This window comes from Geotrypetes seraphini, chromosome 9 (genome assembly GCF_902459505.1).
Source record: "Geotrypetes seraphini chromosome 9, aGeoSer1.1, whole genome shotgun sequence".
NCBI lineage: Eukaryota > Metazoa > Chordata > Amphibia > Gymnophiona > Dermophiidae > Geotrypetes > Geotrypetes seraphini.
This window is the reverse complement of record NC_047092.1, coordinates 60196185-60223827: the sequence shown is the minus strand read 5'-3', so window position 1 is coordinate 60223827 and position 27643 is coordinate 60196185. Positions and strand designations below refer to the sequence as shown.

The window sequence follows — 27643 nt, the reverse complement described above, 5'->3', positions numbered from 1 at the left end:
TGCGGCCCTCGAGGAGGGACTTTGACACCCCTGTTGTAAACAGTGTGAATTCATGTTGGATATTTTTAAATATTTGAAATCTTAGCTATTCTGGTATACAAGAAATGTAATTATGTTAACAATGTTGCTTTTGTAAGTGCTTATTAACAGTTTTTGTATTGGGGTCAAATTGACCCCACTGGGCCTCATTGACAAACTTTCCGCTCAGCACCACCTAGTGATGATAAAGAAAAAAACTTTTTGCAGTATTTAACTTGTAACAATAATGCATGAAAAGTTGTAAAATATTAAAAGATAACTTTGAGCCATTGTTGCACAGCAGATTCAAAAATGATCATAATAAAGGAGTAGGGAGATGTTTTTAAAGCTGTATGCTGATAAGAGAAATAACTGGGTTCAACAGCACTGTTTATAATTTGTTTAGTGAATACTATGGGGCTCATTTTCAAGGCACTTAGACACACAAAGTTCCATAAGTTACTATGGTACTTTGTGTGACTAGGTGTTTTGAAAATGAGCCTCTATGTACTCAGAAGACTTAATAAGTTGATTATCACAAATCTTCTCATTAACAAATGTTTTAATGCTTTCATATAATATACATTTTAAATAGTTCAATAAACTGTTTAATATTTCAACCAGCCTTGTTCAAAGCAGTCTTTTTTAATTTCTTGGGGAGAAAGGAAGGAAATCCTAACTACAAACACCTTCCTTCCCCAGTGGGAGGCACCAGGCACCTGATGGAACCTGCCTGTGGGAGACTCCAGGAACACCTACAAGGGGAGCATTACATTTCTAAAGGGCAAAGCTATCTAGGTATGCTACTGTTAAACCAAGTTATTAGTAATTCAATCTCACTTTATAAGTAAGGTCCAGTGCTAAAGCATCACAAGTTTATGGTAGCATACATCTTATTGCTAGTCCAATTTGATAACTACACCCCTAAATGCAATAAGCTCCATAGCAAATTGCATATATTATTTTTTCTGAGCATAAACTGAAACAAATAGTCCTGAGTCCCTTTCTTTTATCATCACTTGAATAAGTTTTACATTAATTCATCAAAAGCTATCAAAACCTGGAAAGCATCTACCGTATGTACTCAGATATAATCCAAGATTTTTGGGCCAAAAAAATAGCCCCAAAATGGAGGTCTCAGTTTATATTCAAGCCAGTCCCCCTGCCCAGATCTGTTGCAGGCCTCCTCTGGAGTTACCATAAGTCCTGGTGGTCCAGGGGTGAGCCAGGACAGGAGGGATCCCTCCCACCACCTGTCTTGGCCAATTCTGAAACACACCTCCCACCCACATCCCAGACCTCTAGAAACCTACCTTGAAAGCCCTGGTGATCCAGCGGTGAACTGGGGCAGAAGCGATCTTCCTACACCCCTGCCCCGTGCAGAGCCGCTATCTAAAATGACTGCCATGAGCTCCCGTGGTCTTGCAAGGCTGCCGCAAGAACTTGTGGCAGCCATTTTAGATAGCAGCTTTGCACAAGGCAGGAACAGAGGAAGAATGTTCTTGCCCAGTTCACTGCTGGATTACCAGGACTTTCAAGGTAGGCTCTCTCTCGAGGTCTGGGAGATGGGAGGGAGGTGTGATGTTTCAGAATCAGCCAGGGCAGTTGGGATCCCTCTGGACCACTGGACCACCAGGGTTTATGGCAGGCCTGGGGCAGGCCTGCTAGGCATCAGGGGAGGGACGGAGGGGAGATAGGGTGCAGATCCTGGCAGGGGAGGGAGGAAGATAAAAAGAGTCTAGAAGGGCATTGAGGGAGGGGGCTGGGTACAGAGCCTGCAAGGCAGGGCACTTGACTATAAACCCTTGGTTTATATTCAAGTTAACATCCCCCCTCCCCTTTTCAGGAAAGTAAAGGTTACCTCGGTTTATATTTGGATCAGTTTATATTTGAGTATATATGGTATTTTCTCTAGGGTCATTAGAATTTCTAACACTCTTCTGTTTCATCCACAAATCTACCCCTTTTCCTGTTTTTGTTCTGTAAAAATGTACTTACCAACAACAGAGAGCACTACACTAGCAAAGACACTGTCTAGAGAAGTATTTGCTATACAAATATAGGTGCCTTCATCTGTATCTGTTGTGTTGGTAATCGTCAAATGGTCCTTACCAACAATAAACCTGTCAATAAACAAAACATTCACAGAGTTCTTCACTGCACAAAAATAGATTCTATCAAAATTTGTTCATCCTGATGTTAGAACTGCCACTTGTACTTCTCATGTAATAAATAGATCAATACCTTGAACCCTTCCACCAAAGTATTTAGATCAAAGAATAAAGTATGCTGCCATGAAAATTTGGGATCTGCTAAATTATTACAAGGGGGCCAATATTCAGCCTGCAAGAGGCAGCCCAAATAAGTGCTGCAGTCAGCACTGACCCTGGATATTCAATTTGAGGCTATTTCCAGTGAGTGGCATTGAATATCTGGCTTTTTTTGGCCAGTGCTAACTTAACTGGCTAAGTGAATATTCAGCACTGGCCAATTTAGTTAACAGTGATCAAAGCCAGGCCTGCTATTTATACAGTCTGATTTGCCTACCAAACTTAGCTGGTCAGCTCTGAATATTGCTGCTCATCGCATGATATAGCCAGTTAACTTTCTGGAGCTGGCCGTGAATATTCAGGAGAGAAAATTAACCAGTTATCTCACACTGAATATTCACAGGTGCCAAAATGCTATTTAACTGGTCGATGGCTTTTTCTAGCCAGATAGCTTTGAATAATTGTTGGACATGCCCATGTTCTTTATCCTGTGTATACCCCTTTGCATCTACACACTATGTGAGTTGCATGCTTAAGTTACAAAATACTAGTTAGTATATTATTTTTTTTGAATTGGTTAATAACTTTAATAGTCAACTTATAAGTGCAAATATTCTTTAACTAAAACACGCATATTGGTTTGGGTGGGTGAAATTTTATATATTTATTTCTCATTAAATGAATATTCAAATAAATTTTACCTTCAGGATTTGCACCAGATCACAAATGTGCATGTTTTTGTTTTTTTAAAAAAAGGTTCATTTCAGCCAGGGCTTTACGCAGGGCATTAGGGGCCCTAGTTGTGGACATCCAACAAATCCTAACTAAAATCCACATGCAACCTAAATTGTTTTAATTAGCTTAAATGGCATGGTAACTGACCATACCATTGAAATTAATTGATAAAGTAAAAAAAATAAATTAATTAAGAGTTCTGCATGGAACTCAGAGCAGTGCCTTATGATGCCTGACAATGCTCAACTGAAAAGTAGGCGTTGATTAGGGGCAAAGGACATGCATGTTGACTTAGGCGTTGCTAGGTACTGGTGGTACATTAACCCAGTAAAACTGGCATCTACCTCTACAGTGCCTAGCAACGCCTAAGTCATCTTAGACACCACTAAATATAATTCTATAAGAGGCGTCTAGCAGTTGATTGACATCCCCATGGAGTGGTGCCTACAATGTAGGTGTGCCTAGATGCAGTATATAGAATCTGGCCCTAAAGGTATAATTCTCCTTAATCCCACAATTTTTTTTGTGAGTCTCAAATTAAAAATAAAAGCTTGAAATGTCATTTTAAATGATGGCACTTACAAAGGTGGCGTGCCATATGGATGTCAAAGTCAGAAAATCACAATTGGATGTCCATCTCGCATGCATTTTAGAACAGGATATAGCCCATTCTAAAATACACGTGAGATGGACATCCTTGTGCTGGAATGAACATCCATTTTACAAACTGAAATGTCCAAATTATGAACGGGGGAAAAGGGACACTCCCTATTTAGAGTGTGGTTAGTGCATGCACATGGCAAAACTAACGCAAATGCTTTAGCGCATACCACTTTAGATCATCTTTGCTGCATCCGATGCATGTTACCGTGAATTATCATGTGCAAAGTTAATTTATACTTACTGAAAAGTTCTACCTTTTGGGCATTCAAGGGCAAATTCTATAAGAAGCGCCCAAAAGTTAGGCGCCTAATTAGGCACTGTTCAGCGTAATTCAAGTAAAAATAGGTGCTGTTTAATGAATCACGCTGAACGGAACCTATTTTGGAGGTGACCAAGAAATAGGCCAGCTCTAGGCACAACTAAAAGTTAGGTGCCTAGCTGAGCACTTAAACACGCTTAAGAGCAGTGATTCTGCAACAAAATGCCTAACATGTAGCCACGCCCACACCTAACATGCATAGCGCCTATTTTTTTGAAGGCTGCCTAAATTTTTAGAAGCGCATTGTTACAGAATCGTGCTTTCTTAATAGGCGCCTATGTTTCAATCAGTGCTGATTAAAAAGCTTAATTGAGCTTGTTATTCAATTTAGATAGGCACCTATCTAGTTTGGCGCCTCCGAAATAGGCGCCAACTATTAGGCGCTGGTTATAGAATTTGGGCCTTAATATGGAGACCCTGAAGGATTTATATTGTGTGCATACTATAATGGCAGCTCTCCCTTTACTCTGGTCTTATCAGTACATGCATATTGTTTTTGTACACTTAGGCTCAAATTATCTACCACGGACCCCTGAGGAAGGTTTGTTGTCCGAAACACAGACCGTGTCGGGTCCCTCGGTTGGTAATAAGGTTGTATATACCATTAGAGTTTGAAATAAACAGTGCCTGCATCTTGTACATAGTCTGCAGTTGTTTTTTGGTTTTTGCTTTTCGCTTGGTTTTGCTGTAGTTCCTGTTGGATTTTTTTCTCTTGTTTGTGGCATATTTAGGTGCAACAATTTAGCCCACGGAAAACCAGATCTAAATGTCCACATCTAAGTTGTGCGTAGATTGATTGTATTCTATAACAGCGCACCTAACTTTTAGGAATACCTGTGATCTTCCCATGCTCCTCCCTTGACCACACCCCTTTTTAAGATTCATGCACTAGAAGCAACGCACACCACTTTATAGAATGCACCCATCAAATTGTGTGCCTATCTTCTAATTTGTGCCAATTGATGTCAATTACTAGTTGTTAATTGCTAATAATAAGAGCTGATTGACTTGTTAAACAACTACGTGCACATTCAAATTGGCTGTGTGCACTGATTTACATGCACAATTTATGATACTATACACTTCTCCCTCCATATTCATGGGGGTTAGGGGCAGTGCTGGCCCGCCTATATGGAAAAATCGCGAATAACTTTAGGACCGACTCTGACCCACCCCTGCCTCCTAGACCTCTCCACTTATACTTACTTTTTAAAGCCTTGTGGCGATGGAAGCGGGCCAGGAGCGATCTTCCTGCGCTCTTGCCCCTTGCAGAGCTGGGAACAAAAATGGCCGCTGTGAGTTCCTGCGAGACCATGGGACCTCACGGCAGTCATTTTTGTTCCCAGTTCTGCACAAGGCGGGAGCGTAGGAAGATCGCTCCAGCTCCGCTTCACTACTAGCCCATCAGGTTTTAAAAAGCAAGTAAGTGGAGAGGTCCAGGAGGTTGAGGTGGGTCACCCAGACGAAAACTGTGAATAACCGAAGTTGCAAGTTCTGAACCCGCGAATATGGAGGGGGATGTGTATATAGAATTTGGGCCAGAGTGTTAAAACTTGTACTACCCAGCATGGATAGAAAAGCACCCTTAAAATGACTTTGAAAACCTTTAGTGCTATCTTTATTACACAAGTTCCTAAATCAGTAGATTATAAAATAAATATGTAAGAGGAAGAATACCTTTCATCATTTGGTAGCTCATCATCATCCTTCAGCCACACAATTGTGGGTAGTAATGTAGGATCATGCTTCACTTTGCACTCAAATGAAGTTCTCCCAAACCTCTGTGTGACTTTGTATTCTGGCTGCTTGATTATTATTGTTGGATCTGAAATTTCATAGATTAGACATTTCACGGACTTGCAAAATCCATTATTATACTATAAGTGAAATTGTACAAAAGTATTCAAGATTACCTTTAACGTCTAACAGCACCTCGTTCTGTGCCTTTCCTAGGTTATTCCGTACTACACATGTGTATGCACCACTACTATCCTTCTGAGCCATGCGAACTTCCAATGTCCCATTAGGATGGACAACATATGCATCTCCATGAAGAACACTTGCTTGAGCTTCCTTGAGCCTTCATGAAAAGACATTATTCAATTATTTTAAAAAAATATTAATAATTAAAAAAAAAAAATCAGAACTAAAGTTCAGATATGCTAAAGAGAAGTTAAGACTAAGGGCTCCTTTTACAAAGGTGCGTTAGGGCCTTAACGCGCGGAATAGCACGCGTTAAAATGCCGTGTGCGCTAGCTGCTACCGCCTCCTTTTAAACAGGTGGTAATTTTTCAGCTAGCGCATGCTATAGCACGCGCTAATCTTGTGCGTGCGCTAAAAACGCTAGCGCACCTAAGTACCAACACATGCATTTTCATCAAGTCCTGTATACATTTGATAAAATTCATTATTTTACCCTTTTTCATTAATTTCCCATTTGTTATATTTACTTTGCCCAGATGGAAAAGTTTCTTTTAATGTTGCTATATAATATGTTACATCTTCCCTCTAACCATTGTACTACTTCTTTCCTTTTTTCCTCTTCCTTTTTCCTCTCTCTCTCTTCTCCTTTCTCTCCTCTACCCCCCTTTTTCCTCATTTCACTTTCCCGTCCTCTCTTTTCCCTTTTCCCTTTGTCCCCTCCTCCTCTACTCTCCTTCCCCTTCACCCATGTAGAATTACATCATTGTTTTAAATTTTTATGTTCAGAATGTTTTAGATTATCTAATTTTATAGGTACATTTCCTTTTACATTTTTATTACCTTTTAATGTCAAATCTGTTTTTATTGCTAGCCAAACATATATGACAAGGCGAAAAGCAGACCAGAGCAATACCATCTGATATAGAATACAAACTTCAACCCCTCCCCACCATACAAACAAATTCTAGAATAATAATAATAATAATAACTTTATTTTTTATACCGCAATACCACAAAACAGTTCAGAGCGGTTTACAGGATAAGAGACTGTACATTTACAGTGAAGTTACAGCTTAGTTATAGCGAAGTTACATCGAGGTTACAGCATATCGAAAAACAGTTCAGAGCGATTTATACAATGTAGGTGCAGAGAATTAGTTAACAATTATATGGTATAAACCAGTGACAATTACAAAATGATCCAATAATTGTTGCATGGGGGGAGGGGAAGGGTAGGGAGGGAGGCAAGGGATTATTAGTTTGGTCGGGGGGGACGGGGGTTAGAGGAATTTATCAAAGAGGTATGTTTTTAGAGATTTCCTGAAGGATTGATAAGTTGGGGCAAGAGAGATGAGAGTGGACAGGCAGTCATTCCATTTGCCAGCTTGGAAAGAGAGGGTTTTGTCGAAGAATCTTTTGTGGATGCATCCTTTTGGGGAGGGGTAGGCAAACAGGTGTGCATTGCGTGTACGGTTAGAGCCTGGGAAGGTGAAGTGGCGTGAAAGGTATATCGGGGCTGAGCCAGTTAGGGTTTTGAAGCAGAGGCAGGCGAATTTGAAGATGATCCTTGCTTCGAACGGTAGCCAGTGAAGTTTCCTGTAGAAAGGGCTGATGTGGTCTGATTTTTTGAGCCCGTAGATGAGGCGGACTGCGGTATTCTGAATAAGTCGTAGTCGTTTAATTGTTTTCTTGTAGGAGCCCAGATATATGATATTGCAGTAATCCAGGGAGTTTAGAATTAGGGATTGGACCAGCAATCTGAAGGTGGGAAAATCAAAGTAATGTTTGATGGAGCGGAGTTTCCACAGGGTGGAAAAACATTTTTTGACCTGGGTGTTAGTGTGTTCTTCTAAAGTGAGGCATCGGTCCAAGATGACTCCGAGGATTTTTATAGTAGAGTTGATTGGATATGTTAAGCCATTAAGATGCAGGGTGGTGGATGTTAGTTTGTGGTTGGGACTTGCAAGGAAGAACTTGGTTTTTTCTGGGTTTAGTTTCAGTTTGAAGCGAGTGGTCCAGTTTTCTACCATGGTGAGGACAGTTGAGATGAATTGTTCTGTCTCATGTGACAGTGAGGTGATGGGTATGATGATTGTAATGTCATCCGCGTAGATATAGGATTTCAGGTTACGGTTCGATAACATGTGTCCCAGTGATGCCATGTAGATATTGAATAGTGACGGGGATAGGGGGGAGCCCTGGGGGACTCCGCAGGGGTTGCTCCATGTGTGGGAGAAGGTTCCGTCATTATGGACTTGGTAGGTTTGGTTTTTTAGGAAGCCTGTGAGCCAGGTTAGTACTTGTCCGGCGATGCCTATGGAGTCGAGGCAGTTAATCAGAATGTCATGGTCTACTAGGTCGAAGGCACTGCTGAGGTCGAACTGTAGTAGCAGTGCGCTGTTTCCCAGTGAGAATAGTTGGAGGAGGTGATTGGTTAGTGAGGCTAGAACAGTTTCCGTACTGTAATTGGTGCGGAATCCAGACTGGGATTCGTGGAGGATGTTAAATTTCTCTAGGTATGATGTGAGGTAGTGATTGACCAGTCCTTCCATGATTTTTTGGAAGAGAGGAATATTGGCGATGGGTCTGTAGTTGGAGATTACGGAGGGAGATTCTTTGGGGTTTTTAACTCGCCTCCCCCCTCATACCTTCCCAGACCAAGAAACCCAACCCCCAGATCCTCATATCTTTACAAACACACACACACATATATTGTATATACACATATAATATATAATTTCCTCTGAGATCACAGCATGCATTTTTTAAACTTATTTGCCTTTCCATTCACCCCCCCCAAAAAAAAAATAATAATAATAATATTTTTTAGTTGTGCACTAAAGGCATTTTTTAGTTGGTTGTGTACTAGATTTGTAATAATTTATTTTAACCAATCAAATTTTGTACCATGAATCACCTGCTTCTATCCATTAATATGGAAATGAAATCACATTTATTTTTGCTGACCAATGAGATTTTTCCCTATAGAACATCTCTCCACCCTTATTCATTAACCTGAAAATGAAGCTGCATTAACCTTTATAATGATACACAGCGCATGTACTGCATGTTTACTTACCCATATTTTTGGAGCAAGAGTATGAAGAAAAGGTATGTTTTCAAATAATTATATGCTATTGTTTCCTGATATTTACATTAAGAGGAAAGGATAAAAAATATTGGACTCCTAATCATATTACATCGTTCTAATGTAAAAGCACGAGGTCAGTTGCCCGATAGTCCAACATAAATTTTTTTTTTTACAATGGCGTGCTCAGCACATTTCATAAAAGTGTTTTTTAAGAATATACTTTAGAATTGACTTTAGTTCATAAGTCCACAATCTCGCATATACACTGACTTTTACAAGGTGAGGTAGATGTTTCTACCATGGGCTAGAAAGGAAAATGCTTCAACGTTCATAGAATTCCTATGATCATTAGAACATTTATCTCGCCGACCCATGGTAGAAACCTCTACAGCAGCTTTTGTAAAAGGAGCACATAATGACTATTAATATCCTGTCCAGACATTTAATATTTGTCTCAGTGTTTACATTTAAGCCTCGGTGACATCAGATTTATCTCATATTGTTATCTTCATATCCTACATTATCACTTATCAAGTTTCAAGTTAATTTAAAATTTGATTTGATCACCTATCAAAGTTTCTAAGCGATGTACAATTTTAAAAAAGGGGAAAGACGAACAACATATTTTAATATACATTTAATATACAAATAAACAGGACAGCAATTATACAATATAATGATACAAAAGGAAAGTGGGAGGAACTACAATGGCAACATAAAAGGAAAACATCATCAGGTAGGGTCTAATCAATTGGAGCCCTCTGATGGCATTAAAAGTAGTCTCTTATGAATGTTAAGATTCAGATGCGTCTTTGAACAAAAAAACTTTTAGTTTTCCCTTGAATTTATCTAAGGTTTTTCCTCCCTCAACTGCGCAGGTAACGAATTCCAGGTATGGGGTGGGGGTGGCTGTGACCGAGAAAATGGTGGACCACTGTGCATTAATAAATCTCAGAGATGGGATGGATAGCAGATTTTGTTTCTTCAGATCTTAACGATCGTAAAGGAGTGTAAGTATTGAGAACTCTATCTAACAATAATGGGGCTTTGGACGTTTGAACTTTGAAAGTTAATAGGGCTATTTTATAGGTAATTCTATATTTAATGGGCAGCCAGTGTGCATTCTTTAAAAGTGGTGTAACATGGCCAAATTTCCTAGATTTAGGGCGCCTTTTACACAGGCACGCTAGGGCCTTAACGCGTGCAATAGCGCGTGTTAAATTCCCGAGTGCGCTCACCACTACCGCCTCCATTTTAGGAGGTGGTAGATTTTTGGTAATTTTATACGTGCGCTGAAAATCCTAGCGCATCTTCGTAAAAGGAGTCCCTAGTAACAGAGAGATATACAACAATAATAGTCTCTATATACTGCTCATAGCACGGCAGTAGTACTTTTGTCTGTTTTCACAATAGAGCAGTCCTCTTTTCCCACCCCCATTTATTTATTTACAGTCATTTCTACATTACTGGTTGGATAGAAGGACTTTAATTAATATCTTTTAGTTTCCAGCTCATCCTTGCAATTGATGATATTAGCAAAATTAAAGTTTATATGCATGGACAAATCATCCCATCTATCCCTCTATTTTCTCATTAAACATTGTGTTGAAGTTCATATAGGTACATGTATAAACTATCTTGTATTTATTATTTTTTTAACTTAATAACCCCACCCCTTTAATAAACCGTGCTAGCTCAGGGAGCCACGCTGTATGCTCCATGCTGCCCCGACGCTCATAGAGTCCCTATGAGTGTCGGAAGCAGCACATAGCAATCAGCGCGGCTCCCTGTACTAAAACCCGCTATTGTGGTTTATTAAAAGGGGTTGGAGGTAAATGTTGTATGGCATTATGTATTTCTTTAACTTTAGGCTATATACGTGGGCTTTTGGCAAATATTTAAAAACTTTTATTTGAAAGACATACCTTCTCTTTTATGAAATTGTGATAGCAGTTTCTAATGCGGGGAGCCCCGCTGAATTGCCCATGCTGCTCCCGACGTTCATTGAGTTCTTATGAGCCTCAGGAGCAGCGCAGGCCTTTCAGCGCGGCTCCCCACGCTAGAAACTGCTTTCGCAGTTTCATAAAAGAGGGGGATAGTCACATCGTTTCTATTTACAATATCTTTTGTATGTTCATTTTAGGTGGTTATGTAATTAGAATTGATTTATATGTATTAAGTTTAACTGTGATTGATTTAATTGTGAAAAAAACAACTTGTTAATTGTTTACTGTTATAATAGCTATACATTTAATTGATTTATTTGATATAATTTATTCATTTATGATTGTTATTTATATTTGTGTCTTATTGTATCTATCACACTTAACTGACTCACAAATCTCATGATTAATCTTCCACACAATAAATCAACACTCAACCCGATACTTGTCCAATGCCCCCTAGGTAAATGAAAAAACTTTTTTGTCCATTCAACAAGTATCGGGTTGAGTGTTGATTTATTATTGTATCTATCACATTTTATAATTACATTTTCACCTGTGTATTTATATTTAGATCCCTGAGGAAGGCACCTTGTATGCTGAAACACTGGTCATGTTGGGTCATTTCTGGATATCGCTGCATTCTTCTATGAATAAATGCTGATTTCAGAATGAATCCTGAGTGGAAACATCTTCTCATCCCTACTTTCTTTGACTGATCAAATTCTACATGGCGATTTGTTTCTCTTTATTTTTGGGCACTCAGACATACACCCGCTATATGTCTGGTGTACATTTGGGTACCTAAATGAAGCAGGACAATTGAAACTTAAAGAATTCTTAAACTATGGGGCTCGTTTTCAAAGCACTTAAACACACAAAGCACTATAGAAACCTATGGTATTGTGTGTGCCTAAGTGCTTTGAAAATGAGCCCCTATATATATATATATATATATATATATATATATATATATATGTGGGAGCCCTGCCTATGTTCCACCGATTCCCACCCCTGTACACGGACCCATTCCAAATACATGCTATGTAAGTTAAATGGATCTTTGTAGAATAGGTGCCGTACTAGCATTTACTCACGTATGTGTGCACATATGTGAATAAGTGATAGCATTCTAGTCATTTGCATATATGAGATTAGATTCAGTAAATGGTTCCCAAACTTGGCCACTGAAAAAATGAGTGCCAAGTACCGAGTGCCAAGTACTGTTCTATAAATGGTACTCCAAGTTGGGCACTATTTTAAAATAGTGCATTGTGCTGGGATCTGTACCCAACTTTGTGCACAAGGATTTACACCAACTAAAACCTGGTGCAAATCCTTGCACGTAAATTAGGTACAGACCCTCCAAATTCTATAATAGAATGGGCAACTTTAATGAATGCCTGTAACCTGCCCATGCCCCTCCTATAGCCACACCCCCTTTTCAGTTGCATGCTAAAAGGTTTATGCATGTATCTTTAAAGAATAACACCTGGCAAGAAGTGCATATAAATATAAATTGTTGCTAATTAGCTCTAAATTACTCAATTAAAATGAGCATGGACCCAAATGTATGTGTACAACTTTAAGTACCATATATAGAATCCAGGGGGTAATGTGTACAACTGTGAGTGCCAGATTATATAATTGCCCTTCATGCCAGTTACCATGGTGAAGACAATTTGGCTGTCTGTCGCTCCATTTATATGCATGTTTTCAGTTGAATGTACTGCTAAGGCAGCAAGTTTGACCAGAAAACACCTTATCCATGGCAATGCTCGATATTAAGAGGCATATCAAACCTGCAGTGCCCGTAGTTCAAGAGCCAGTGGGTATTCCTACCTCACTAGTGAAAATGAGACAGAGACCATTGTGGTGACCATGCAGGAGCCAATGAGAGCTACTACCTTTCTACATGACGCCCACTACTATGCATACTTTCTGTTTTATCAATGGTTGTCAATTTTTCTGACAATTTATCCAGGTAAATGATGTTGAAAATTGCCCTCTACACCATGATTATTTTCTTCTGAAGTATGGTAGATGTTGTTCTCATTACACAAGCAAACATGGAATCATATATTCAATATACAAAGTATGATTTACCATTCAACAGTAGGTACAGGGGAACCAAAAAAGTCACACGACAGCAATGCAGATCTATTGGCAATGACTTGGAACACCTTACTACCAGGAGTAAGAATTCTTGGTGGTTCAGCTACAAAAAAATATACAACAGATAAATTTGACATCTGGTATGTAGTTCTATTATAATTATTGACAGTTGATATGATATTAAATTATAGGTTTTGAGCTACATAAAATCATTTACAACATTGTGTATAATTAATATTAAAATAACTAGAACTTTCTGTTCAGGAGTTGGTTTTAACAACTCTCTAAATATCCTTTCACCCTTCAATATTTTTGTCATGATACTGAGACCTATGACTTTCAGTATTCACTATCGACATGTAAGGATGTCATGGTGGGGGAGCTGGCTATAAAACAAATATCGTTTTTATACTGTTATAGACTGTGCATTTCCAGACTGTCATGAAAGACAATAAGCCTTTAGTCTGAGTTGACTGGAAACAGAGAAAGGAACACAAAAAAATTGTTGTTTTTTATGATAATGAGAACTGAATGCTACATGAAGTTAGAAGAAGCAAAGATAATGGCCATATGAAAAAACTTCCAAGCATCATATAATATTTCTCATTAATAAGCTACAACTAAGATACAAGGGGTAATTCTATAACTGTGCACCCTGAGCTGGGCACCCCGAAAGCACGCACTGAGCATTTTTCTGTAACAGCATCTGTGCAAACAGCTTGCAATTTTAAGCACAAAGTAGAACTTTTATTAACTTGGGATAAAATGTGGTTTTAGCATGTCCTTGCATGGATTTTTCCCTACACACTAAGGCCAATTTTAGCACAGCAGTAAAGTTACCAATTTTCTATTTTTAAAAAAATTAAAGGCCATGTGTTAATGTTGCTATTAGTGCACAGCTATTAAAAAAATTAGCGCATGAGCTCTTACCATGAGGTAAGCGCTCATGCAGTAATCCTGTGCTAACCAATGGTAATGTAGCCATACTGACAGATTAGCATAGGAAAGTCCATTCTCCATCCCTGACATACTTCCTCAAAGAAATAAATAATCCCGCAAATTCTATAAGTGTCGCTCTGAGTTGGGTGCACAAATTTGGGTGTGTGCCCAATTTGCATGCACAACTGAATAATTAGTGTTGATAATTGGAGTCTTAACAAGCAATTATTAGTGTTAATTGGTTTTAATTAAAAGGTATGTGCATAAAATTTATATGGGGTACCTAAAAGGGGGGCTCAGAAATGGGAGGGTCATGGATAAATCGAGGGCATTCCTCAAAATTAAGCACATAATTACAGAATAAGGGGCATCTGCACCACATTTTCATTGGATCAAATAGTCACACCTAAAGTTAGGCATGGCTCCTGGGCAAAGTGTTATTCTATAAACCGTGCCTAAGTTTAAGCTCCATTTATAGAATAGGCATTTTCTGGGTGCTGATTTTTAGGTGCAATATATAGAATTCAGTCCATAATGTGTTTTTTAGGATGTGGATAGTGCACATAGACTTGGCAGTTACCACAGGACTCCTAAGAGCATCCCATGGCACACTATTTTAGGTTCAAACAATTTTTATTGATGCAAATGACAACAAATACAACACTAGAGCACCCCAAAGATGCACAGTACAAACAATGATGCACCATATACAATAATAGAACAAGCATGTACAATAAAACAATAACATCAACCAAAGCCCACTTATCCTATCCATGACTAATTACCAGAACCTTTCAATACCCCCATTTCCCCTCCTCATACCACCCTCCCCTCCCCCCCCAATGCTACTCTCCACCCCGCCCCATCCATACTCACCATAACTTTCCAAACCTATCTAACTGAGCGCCCAAATTAGGACACCCATCTTAAGACCGCGCTGCGGCCCTTGGGATGTAAGACTTGCAGATAAGACTCCCAAATATTCAAAAACAACATCTTTCGCTTCCTAGACCCTCTGGCATCTCGCACCTCCCAAATAACCAACTGATGAAAATTGGTTCCGCCAATGCCAATATGCCGGAGGATCCGGAACTGTCCAGCACTGAAGAATACATTTCCTGGCCAGTAAACTCATCTTCCTACACAAAGTCCGATGCCCCCTAGGTAAATGACCAAAAGCCTCTGGCAAATCCAAGACAAAGTGGTCCGGGGTACTGCGTATGGCTATCCCAATTAACCCTGACATATAAGGGATTATACGCCTCCAGAAATGCTGAATAATGGGGCATAATCAAAAGGCATGTCCCAAAGTATGACCCCCCCATCCCACATTTATGACATAGTGGTGTAGGGAGACCTCCACTATAAAATATCTGTGTACGAGTGTAATAAGCACGTAAAGTCACCCTATAATATGTTTCCCTCAACCAAGCACACAGGGTCACCCCAAGTATTGCCCTCAAAGTACGGGCTACAGTAAGCATGCAGAAGTGCTGAGTGCAACTTAGAAACAGGGCCCCAAAGTTAGGTGCACTCACTTACTCCATTCTGTGGAGTTATGTACCTATGTGTAAAGCATACCCTTGCTCCACTCATGATCAGCCCATGGGTACCCCCTTGTCATTATGCACTAAGGCACTTGTGCACTGTTTTACAGAATAGCATGTAGACCTTGATTCTATAAATGATGACTAAAGTCAGGTGCCTAGATTGGTGTGCCTAGCCGATATAAGTGCCTAAATTAACTTGTTTTAAAAAATTGGCTTAATCAATGCTGACAACTAAAAGGACCATTAAAAACCAATTAAAAAAATTAATTTGCCTATAGGCACCTACTACCTTGTGGTAAGCATCTACAACAAGGCTCCTACTGGCACCTACACAACAAGTAGGCATGGTTAGGGGCAGATTTGGGGTGGAATGACTTAGGCGCACTCATTTAGGCCAAGAAAACCCTGGCCTAAATGTAGTGTGCCTAAGGATTCAATGACTAGAGGCATCCAAGAATGCTTAGACACCAGTAGGTGCAATTCTATAAACGGTGCCTAGTGGTTGATTGACATCTGCTCCGAACAGCGTCTAGGACTTAGACACTGATGGTAGTCAGAGCCATAGTGCACATATGCACAGAAGTGCCAATTATCTCGCTAAGTACTTATGTGCAGTTATAGAATTGCCCTTCACATCATAAATAATCTATCTTACCCAAAACATTCACAAATACATTTGCCAGCAAATAACCATATTCATTAGAAGCATTGCACTGAAAGACAGCACTGGATCTTTCTTGTACACTGGTGAATGTAATCGTGTCTCCATCCACTTTTCTGCTAGGATCAGCGGGAGCAACTAAAAGATTAAAAATAAAAACACATTTTCAATCATTTTGCAACTTTCTTTCAAGAAACAATCAGATTTTGTATAGTAGATTGATTAAAGAACTGTGTGAATTTAAAAGGTTTTGAAGTCTGTTTTCTAAGTTCTTTATAATAAGTCTGATAATTCCCTCCTGCTAGCTGGCCAATAGTGAGAAGATATTGTTACAGCAAATGTGCTACATATACTCGAGTTAACCAACATATTTATGCATCTTTTCAGCTAATTTCAGTTTCAACTGTGGAAATTCACATGAATGTATAGAAAATCACAAGAGCATTAACACATTAATCCTATTATATGTATATTGAATATATTCTATTCATTTTGAGTATGTTTAACATGCATTGATGCTTGCATTAATGCTAATGCAGTTTCCTAAACTGGCCTTTAATAGAATAAAATTGAAATGATAATTACATTTACATCAGAAAACAAAAGAACTAAGATCCACTCAGTAAGCAATCAGATATGTAAGGGTCATAGCCATTAGTAATTTTCCCACAGACCCAAAGAGGACAGGACAGTTATCAAAGCCACATACCAGGGTAAATAGTACTGTGTTCAAAATAAATTTCACTTGTGCAAAAAAAGGCATAAATCTTTAAAATTAGTGAATCAAATCTTAAACCACTTTGTATAGATATAAATAAATTAAATGTGAACAAGGGAAAAAGTCTCAGGGCATGGCTCGGGACTCAAGTGAACTCAGAAACCTTATCAGTGCCTCCTCATCGGCATAAAAAACCCTTGTCGTGTTTAACCTGCAAAACTCAAAAGTGACTTAACTTATTACTGAATTTTAACTTAATTTAATATTTGTAGAACTTCAATCTTCGAGTCAACATTCTTTTCAAAGTTCAGAAGTTATTTCAGTCCCTGTGCCGATGACAGTCACGTTTCACTAAAAAAGCTGTTTCAGGGCAAACTCAGGATCTATAATCAACACTAAGTTGTTAGAACATTATCTCATCTTGTAAATCAACTTTAAACATGCCAACCAGCTACTCACTTACTCTATCTCGGCGTGCACTGAGTTGGATCCTGAGTTTGCCTTGAAGCAGCTTTTTTAGCAAAACATTGGCTGGCATTGGCACAGGGATTGAAATAGCTTCTGAACTTTGAAAATAATGTTGATTCGAAGATTGAAGTTCTACAGATATTAAGTTAAGTTAAAATTCAGTTATGTTAATTAAGTCACTTTTTAGTTTTGCACTTTAAACACAACAAGGGGTTTTTATGGCGATGAGGAAGCATTGATAATTAGGTTTGTGAGGACACTTGAGTCCGGAGCTATGCCCTGAGGCTTTTTCCCTTGTTCACATTTAATTTATCTATACTTATGCAAAGTGGTTTAAGATTTGATTCACTAATTTTAAAGATTTATGCCTTTTTCCACAAGTGAAATTTATTTTGATTGCAACATACATGGAAGCAAGGGGATACGCACAAGGGGAGGAACATAGGAGGGGCATGACTGCGTCAAATGTTTACCTGTGTAGATTATAGAATACACAGGTAAACATTTGACATAGTCATGCCCCTTCTTTGTGCTCCCCCGTGCATGTCCATAAACTTAGCAGAAGACAAACATATCCAGGCATTCTTTATTTGAATTATAACATAGGGAATTCAGAACATCAAAGTTTTTTTGAATCTGATGATCTGAATACCTTATGTTTTAACTCAGATGAAGGATGCTTTGATTACCTAGTCTCCTTTCCATTGTTTTTCGGTCAACCCTACTGAACCTTTCTATGGTTATAGAATATCTGCATTTATGTGCTACAGGGCAACATTTGGGCATGTGCATTTATGCCTGCTATCAGCATAGTGTATGTGGACATGCCTAAATATTAGGCACATAAGTGTTGACTTATGTTATTATTCTATAATGGAATCTGGAATCTCCTTACAGAATGTGTGCTCAGTACACTGCATTTTGGTGCCTAAATTTTGGTGCACATTATTGAAATGACCTTGATGAAGGCAATTTCCAAAAGCTATTTGTATGCGTAAAGGGGCTACTTGGAAACTCCTGCTATTCTTGTGTGTCAGAATAGAAGCTGATAGTTCTTTTGAATTTATGTGGCTGGCAGTACTTTTGCTTTGCTTTGACTGCAGCTGCTGATTGCCTCGTCTTGCTTTAATAGTTAGGATGTAAAATTAAAGTATTCATCTATATAAATAGATCAGGCTAGAAAGAGTACAATGACAGTAGAAGAAAAGAATGAGTTGAAAGCAAGTAATACTCTTAGGTCTACAGAGAGATTTTAAAGAGATTTTCTAATAACATGAATTGGGAGAATAAGGAGACAAGTGGCAAAGGAGTATGTTGTAACCATAAAAAAACCTACAAGTTAGGCAGAAGCAAATGTGAGGGTGATTCTTTTTTAATGCAAATGTTCTACAGAATGGAAGCTAATGGACTTCTTTAGTGATTGGGATAAAAGGAGTTCATCTCTTTTTCTGGAACAGTTGAGGATGCAAGGTATAACATTCTCTATATAGAAGATGAGAGATCTAGTCATTGTACAGGACTTAAAGAGAAGACATACTATTGTCAAGAAATGAAGACTGAAGGCATTTTACCAGTGAGAAGGTCAAAGAAAAGTTTAAGGTAGGTGAGAAAAATATGTGGTTCTTTTAGATGCAGTGAAGTATTGCTACTGAGAAGCCTAAGTAATAAAACTCAAACTGCAGATTTTAGCTGTGGCTCAGTATAACTTTTCTACACTTGACATGCTATGTGATGAATTTTATTGAGTGCCATGCTGAAATGTCTCATTATAAAAGTGAATGATAACCCACAGAAGATATACAGACCAGGCTAACTGTCCTAAAGTATAAAGGCTGGTTATGGAAGGGGGGGAGGAGGAGATCAGTAATTCATCTCCTTCACCAGCCACATACGAGAAGGCATTGCAGTTAGGCACCAGTAAATTAGGCCTAATATGCCGACGCCTACTACAAAGATGCCTAGTAACGCTTAAGCATGCCTAGACACCGCTAGGAATGATTCTATACACAATGCATAGTGGTTGATTGACAACTATGCGGAGTGGCACTTATAAGTTACGCAGATGCCATTAGGCATTGTGTATAGAATCAGTCACCTTAGGCACAGTATTTAGGCCTGATTTTCATTGGCCTAAATGGGTGTGCCTGTATATATGAGTGCTAAGCATGATTCTATAAACTGTGCATAATCTTGAAGGCGTTTTACAAAATCACGCTAAGCACCAACCTTTTCGACACTGATTTTTTAGGCACCATGTATAGAATATGTTCCTAAGAGCTTATCGCCCTTCAGTAAACATATCACTACCTTAGTACATTTGTTTTTAATTTATCCTTTAAGACAGTAACAAGATCATTTTTGGGGAAAAGTTGCAGGACTGACTTGCCAAAGGGTAACAGCTTATTATGCATATTTTACGCACGATTTATTGCCACCCCATTTGTCAGCCAAGTGATTTTGGGGGGAGGATTCCCTTCAGCTCTGCATGTCAAAACCCCATCTTCTCCTGGAGACATCACACGATTCCTTGGCTCTGTTATCCAGTATGGTGCAGCTTTATATTGAGAAAAATTAAAAATTGTTTTATTTAGTGCTTGATATAATACAAGAAAGTCAGTGTTTGTTTAATCATTCAAAAATGAGAATTTGAATAAATTAGGGGGCCCTTTCACTAAAGTTTGGAGCACACTAAGGCCCCAATTCTATAAAAGACACCTAAAGTTAAGTACCTAGATCAGCATACCTAACTGATCTAAGCACCTAAATTAGGCCCTCTTTTAAGAACATAAGAATAGTTTTACTGGGTCAGACCATTGGTCCATCAAGCCCAGTAGCCCGTTCTCACAGGCGCCAAGCCAGGTTCCTAGTACCTGGCCAAAACCCAAGGAGTAGCAACATTCCACGCTACGGATCAAGGGCAAGCAGTGGCTTCCCCCATGTCTTTCTCAATAACAGACTATGGACTTTTCTTCCAAGATATTGTTCAAACCTTTCTTAAAACCAGCTACGCTATCCGCTCTTACCACAACCTCTGACAATGCTTTCTAGAGCTTAACTATTCTCTGAGTGAAAAAAAAAAAATTCCTCCTATTGGTTTTAAAAGTATTTCCTTGTAACTTCATCGAGTGTCCCCTAGTCTTTGTAATTTTTGACAGAGTACAAAATTGATCCACTTGTACCCGTTCTACTCCACTCAAGATTTTGTAGACGTCAATCATATCTCCCCTCAGCCCAAGGTGCTAAATGCTCCGATGTTGCTCTGATGCTCATAGGAACCTCTACTGTGGCTTAGTAAAAGGGGGGGGGGGGAGGGTACGTTTTTTTAATTGGCTTATTCAGTGCTGATAATGGAAAATGCCATTAAAAATCAATTTTAAAAACATTAAAAAAATGAATTAACCAGTAGACACCTATCTTAGTAGGCACCTACCACTTCGAGGTAGGCTTCCACACCGAGGCGCCTTTCGGCAAGTTGGCATGGTTAGGGGCAGAATTTGGGTACAGTTTCATTTAGAAGCCAGTAGGTGCCTCTCTTAGGTGTACTCATTTAGGCCAAGAAAACCCTAGCCTAAATGGCAGTATGCCTAAGGATTCAATGCCTACTGGCACCTAAGAATGCTTAGACACTGCTAGGTGCCATTCTATAAATGGTGTCTAGTGGATGATTGACAGCCAAGCCTAATGGTGCCTATGAATTAGATGCTATTTACAGAACCAGGGCCTAAATGCTATGAAACCCATAGGTATAAAATGGGCTTCTTAGCATTTAATGTACACTGTTAGCTTATGCTAAACTTTAGTAAAAGGGCTCTGAACTCTCTTCATTTCTCACCAGAAAGTATTTTATTTAGCTATGTCTTACAATAATAATGTAATCTCCAGTACAGCTCTTAGGAAATTTTTCTCTCATATCTAAATGAGGTGTACGTTGAAATAACACACATTAGACAAGGTTAATTAAGCAATAACCCCTGGAGAGCAGAATATTCTCTGGCCATTAATGCCTTATTTGGAAGCATTGATGGGCTTAAAAAAAGATGAGTTTCAAATTGAAATAGTGCATTAATTAACAGCATTTTTTAAAACCTTTTATTAACTGCATCTTAGCTGTTTATCTTACATATTTTTTAGATCAAGAACAGAATCTTCTTTACTATTACCGTTTTGAAGAAGGGGTTTTTCAAGGAAACAGCACCTTGATTGTCAGTCAATCAGTCATTTTGTTTGTAAGCTGCGTTTCATATTTAGGGACCCTGTTACTAAGGTGCACTAGTAAAAGGACTTGAAGTGGCATAATTCAAGTGTGGCCATAAACAGGCATTTTTCTATTTATTGAATATCTGGTCATATATTAATGCTAGCAATAGCATGCAGCCATTTAAAAAAAAAATAACATGGGGGCCTCTTACTGCCTCCTATTTAAGAAGCTCTAAGAGTTCCTGTGTTATGGACCAGTTAACCAGTTAGCATGCCTTTAATGTCATACCTTTAATGCTAGCTGAATAATGCTTTCACACCCTTTCTCCACTTCTGATATGTCCCCTCCCACACACACACACAAATTAAAAATGAATGACATCTACTTAGCACAACTTAACGCAACTTGGTAAAAAAGGCCTCTCAGAAACTAATACGAGGGCGAATCAAAAATTAAAGGCAGTTGTTAAATTACGCTATAACCAGAACAGAGCTAGCGAATTGCAACATATGTACGCGTACATTGCCTTCATCCAAGCACAATGCAGCACTCAGCTTTTAGTCGTGTGGTAGCCACAAAATCAGAAACATTGGCACGCCATTGCAAGTTTGCACCATTGAAGTACAACAGCCAGTATTGTACTTTCTTTGGGCACAGGGAGTGAAACCTGTGGAAATTCACCATCAGATATGGACTCAGTATGGACATAGCACCATGAATCAACAAAAGATTTATGAATAGGTAAAAAGGTTTAAAGCGGGAAGAACAGGTGTAACCGACGAAGGTCATTCCGGTTGCCCATCAACATTACGCACACAAGAGCAAATTGACAGGGCGGATGCCTTGTTGAGAGAAAACCAATGGATAATGGTCTCAATTGGCTGCAAATTTGGATATCAGCTATGGATGTGATGACTTGGGATACAGGAAAGTCTCTGCACGATGAGTTCCCAACAAGCTTACTGATCTACACAAGCAACAGCATGTGGAGGTTGTGACCCAGCTCCTGAGACGGTATGAAGAAGATCCGAGTATTCTAGAGAGAATTATCACTGGTGATAAGACATGGGTGCATTACTGTGACCCACAGAGCAAAAAACAAAAGCATGATGAAGTACAGGAAGCGGTGCTCACCTGGATTCAGGAGTAGCCAAAAAAACTTCTCTGCAGGAATGTAGAAGCTAGTTGAATGATTCAACAAATGTGTCGTCTTGCATGGGGACTATGTGGAAAAGTGATTGCTCACAGTTACTTCTATTAAAGCCGTTAAATGTATTTTGCCTTTACTTTTTGATTTACCCTCATTTTCTTCAAACTGTATTTGAAAATCAAATTTATCCTTGGAGGAATTATTTACTATCAACATCTTTGGTAATCCCGCGGAGGATCATCTACCATGACTGTCCTCTCAGTGGGTCCAAATATGGAAGATGAATCCTTTTCAGTATCAACAGACTATGACAACTTGGGTGCAGAATTGGATGGTTGATCATATATCTGTTTACTACTGAAGTGTCACATCTAAAATATGTTCATGACTGCACATTTACTAATAATGTATTACCTTTCACTGTAACAGTAATAACATGGTAAGCAGCTCCTATTGTATTTTTGGCTATACATTTATATTTTCCAGAGTCTGCTTTTGAAACATCAACAATTTTCAGAGTTTTCTTAAAATTTTCATAAAATGTCCTCTTGCTGGGTAAGTCGCCACCCTCTTTACTCCACTGGATTTCTGGTGTAGGTCTTAGAAACAAGAAAAACAAATTGCTGAGAAAAACTAGAAAGAATAAATGGTCCATAAATTGCTAATAAATATGTTCAATTAAAAAAAAGAACTAATTTCCATAGAAATAGACCTATTATCTTCCCAGCTAATGACTTGTTCTATAATGGCATCTTGCCAACACCTGAAAATATAGTGTCATTCCACTTGACAACAAGTTTAATTTGCCTACAGTATTTGTGCTTATTTAATATTGTCTAAATTACCCCATTAAAAAAATACCCTAGACACAGTCATCATTATGGGATGGCAAAGGGAAAGTGGCTTGTCATCTCTTTGACAACTCCATTTGAGTCGTTGGATGGAGCCAGGGTATATCAAACCCTACCTGATGTAATGGTGTACAATTCTGGTCTTCTTACCGTTCCCCCTCCCTATTGTGGAATTTCTCATTAGCAGCAGGGGAAGCATTTCATTAGACATCATCTCCTCCTGCCACATGGATAGTCTTTCAATAAGAGCTGTGGAACAATGCAGTTCTTACTGTAAGACTAGTCCTGTGAAAGTAGAGATGAAATCCAATTAAACCTACCTGCTACTGATGAGGGTTGTGCAGTAGGGAGGGAAACTGAAGGTAGACAGCTATATTCAGACTGAAAGGGGAGAGAAATGAGGAGCGAATAGGAGGAGAAAGTGATAATGAGCAAATAGGGTCTAAAACAGAGGGAAAATGAAGGAAAAGAATCAGAAGAATGAAAAGGAGCAAAGAGCAATGGAATAGAAGTGTCTAAAGAGAGTATAAAAAGAGAAGAGACTCTACAGAAAGGGGTAGATGGAGAAAAGAAAATATTGTCTTGAGGGAGAAATGGAATGAGGGATGGGGGGAGAAAAGAAGCAGGTATAAAAGGAGAATCGATGTCAGAACATGGCTGGACTTTGGCATCATGAGCCTTTATTTGCAACATACTGGTAGATTTCTTTTTTGCCAATTTTATATCAGTTACCTTAGATCAGTGGTCTCAAACTCGCGGCCCGGGAGCCACATGCGGCCCATCAGGTACTATTTTGAGGCCCTCGGTATGTTTATCATAATCACAAAAGTAAAATAAAACAGTTTCTTGATCATATGTCTCTTTAACTATAAATGACAATATTATTATTAAGACTTAGCCAAAAGGAAAGATTTATAAACTGTAAAGAGTTATACCTCATGCAAAATTATCATTTCTTTAATAAGACATTAACTATTTTTTCTGAGGCCCTCCAAGTACCTACAAATCCAAAATGTGGCTCTGCAAAGGGTTTGAGTTTGAGACCACTGCCTTAGATGTAGTCGTTTGGAGGATCTTGATGCACAGATGTAAACAGGCTAAGAACATAAGAATAGCCTTACTGGGTCAGACCAATGGTTCATCCAGCCCAGTATCCCATCTTCACGGAGGCTAATTCAAGTTACATGGACCTGGCAAAACCCCAATTATTAGTAGCATTCCGTGCTACCAATCCAGAGCAAGCAATGGCTAAGTCCATAGTCTGTCTCAACAGCAGACTATGGACTTTTCCTCTAGGAACAGGTTCAGGCAAGAAAGTACTGTTGTGCGTCCAGTCCTTTTCTGTATGGGAGGAGTTTTAAGGGAATTAAAGAGCAAGTGTCAGAGGAAATAGGTTTGACATTATCCCTATTGCTATTCAACCATTCTTTACAACTTTAGGGTAGAAGATTAGAGATTTGGGCTTTTGGGTCATTACTTATGTAGATGATATTCAAACTGTAGCACCTTTTAGCAAAGAACCAGACAATGTTATAGAAATGGGGGGGGGGGAGGGGGAGAGTGTCCCAGGCACCATTCTAACAGAAGTGCCATTCAGCAGAACCACAGCAGCAAAGTGGCAGCTAAAGACTCCTGGCATCTTTCCTTTCCTCCCCCCACTACCTAGCGGTAGCGGGTCTTTTAACTGCATTTCCACTCCCCCCCACTACCTCTTAATCCTTCTATTCTTCTCTGACAAAGAACAAGGATTCCTATCCACTGCTCATGCTGGCCCCTCCCTCTTATGTAACTTCCAGTTCACAGGACCAGAAAGTTTCATCAGAGGGAAAGCTTCAGCTGGTATAAACAGTGGGTAGGAGTCCCTGCTTGCTACTGGTGAAGAACATAAGAATTTAAGGGGTCCGGGTAGGAGGTGCAGTTTAGATAACCCCCTCACACACACACACACACACATATGCACACACTGCTAGAGAGTGGAAGGGTCAAATAACAGGCACCATCTTCCTTCTGCCTTGGGTTCAGTATCCATCACTACACGGGAACATGCAGATTAAACCACTGAATAATCATCTTTGATAGGTTGTAAGATGGCTAAAGGGCAATTCTATAATTGGTCACTCACATTTAAGTGCCATTTGTGAATGTGAATGTACTTTGAATATAACTGTATACTTAATGCATGTAAGTGGCAGACCCTCCCCCCCCCCCCACCCATAGCACATAATTGCAAGGGGGCATTCATAAGGATAGAAAATGTATGAGCAGTGCTGGCACTAATGTGTGCTGCATACAAAATACTGTAAGTTACACATGCCCTTGCTGCATATAGGCATTGCAATTATATCAGGTATATGGCTGGTGTAACTGCAGACACCTAGGAGTTGATATTCAAAAGCAAATTAATGAATTAACCAGGTAAGAAGTCTCTTGCTTTGTTAAATAGCATTGAGCAGGCCCCAAGGGAATATTCAGCAGCACTTACACAGATAGTGCTACTAAATACTGTATCACCTCTAACTAGTGAAGCCAAAAATGGCTTTTGTGTAGGAGGTCTGGGGCAGTGTTGGCATTTAATCAGATAAATGCCAATATTCATCCCTTAACCAGTTAATTTAGCATAAAGGAGACATCTGCACTAAAAACTGTTCCTTTAGAGCAGTTCTTCCTTCATGAAGGATTGTAGTCTTCTTGTTAACCAATGCATCAACTTTAGGCTGTCTCTACTTCTCCTTGTTATCTGGTTGCAATGGAAAGAGCATTGCCATAACTCGCTCAGCCGTAAGAGTAGATTCAGGAGTATGCCACTCTAAAGAAATAAGGCTTTCAACACCATGATAAATAGGAAAAACTTTGGAGAGACATCTGGGGCCTGATTCTACATGGAATGGTGGAATTTAGTAAGTCTAACTGCTAAGTTTGACAGCGTGTTTGTGGAAAAAAGGGATGTTTGCGCATTTTCAAAAAAAATGTGGAATCCTCTCACAAAATATAGTGACATATCACATTTAAAATGAATATCATTTTTTCTATGGTAATGTACATCCATGCTGTTAGTTTTCTTGTGTTAATGTATGCTTAGTTTTAGTGTTATCATTATTTGTATAATGATTCTTGTAATTAATCTGTTTTGATAATCATTTATGTGAACTGTTTGTGTCATGATTTGCTCATATTTGAAAATATTAATAAAAATCTATTGAACTTAAAAAAAAACCAACAACAAAAAAACAAGTAGGTGCTTGCTTTGGAGGTAATTTTATAACTTTTTGTGCATAAAATGCAGTTTTAGATGGACCAAGTGTAGATGGGGAGGAGCACAAGCAGAATTTTACAATTTACACACATAAAATAAGCCCATGCCAATACATGTGTCCTTTAAAAGTTTAACATTTACCCTTGCTCCCAAGCAGGTATAAATGTCTATGGCTTCAGTGTAATCAATGTTAGCATTAAATCTCTATAAAGCATTCAATCCATAAAGATCTTTATTTGATAAAAAAAACTAGTGGTCAATACGGATGGTGTTTATAAGATTAGGGACCCAGCCTTGAAAAAGCGTTTCATCGCGAAACATGTTGGCAAAAGAAGTCCCTACAATGACCACAAATTAAAACTAAGTCTACTTTATAAACCGTTTCTTAAAACCTTAGTACACTTTGAATAATTAAATGATATGCAATATATTTAAATAAAAAAAATAAATTTAAAACAATAAGGGGCTCATAATCGAAAGAGAAATGCGTCCAAAAACCGGCCTAAGTCGGCACTTGGACGAACATTTCTCAAGAACATCCAAGTGCCGATACTAAAAACGGGTTTTGGACGTATTTCTAAATGACCTAGGCCTTCATAGTGCCACTGAACAACCAAAGCTAAATGGGGCGTTTCAGGAGGAGTGTCGAGAGCGGGAGTTGGGCAGGACATGGGCTGGCTTAGACTTAGTCATACAGCATGTATAACCGAAAGTTATACAGCCCACGATCAACAGAACTTGGACGTTGTGACTTAGACAATGTAAAACATGGTCTAAG

General features: G+C 38.9%; 1 protein-coding gene across 12 annotated transcripts in view; it reads right to left on the bottom strand.

Moving 5' to 3' along the window:
- The window catches only part of NRCAM (neuronal cell adhesion molecule), a 391220-nt gene that overhangs the window by 133555 nt on the left and 230022 nt on the right, over positions 1-27643 (bottom strand). For all 12 annotated transcript variants that reach the window (XR_004540624.1, XM_033958216.1, XM_033958225.1 and 9 more), the window contains 7 exons: positions 23176-23360; positions 19836-19967; positions 16222-16365; positions 13069-13180; positions 5919-6085; positions 5683-5830; positions 2017-2141 (listed from right to left, as the gene is read on the bottom strand). Coding sequence is in view for 11 of the 12 variants with exons in the window: in XM_033958216.1 (XP_033814107.1) it covers positions 2017-2141; positions 5683-5830; positions 5919-6085; positions 13069-13180; positions 16222-16365; positions 19836-19967; positions 23176-23360 (1013 nt within the window). In the remaining variant the exon portion in view is untranslated. The remainder of the gene's footprint in view (positions 1-2016; positions 2142-5682; positions 5831-5918; positions 6086-13068; positions 13181-16221; positions 16366-19835; positions 19968-23175; positions 23361-27643) is intronic.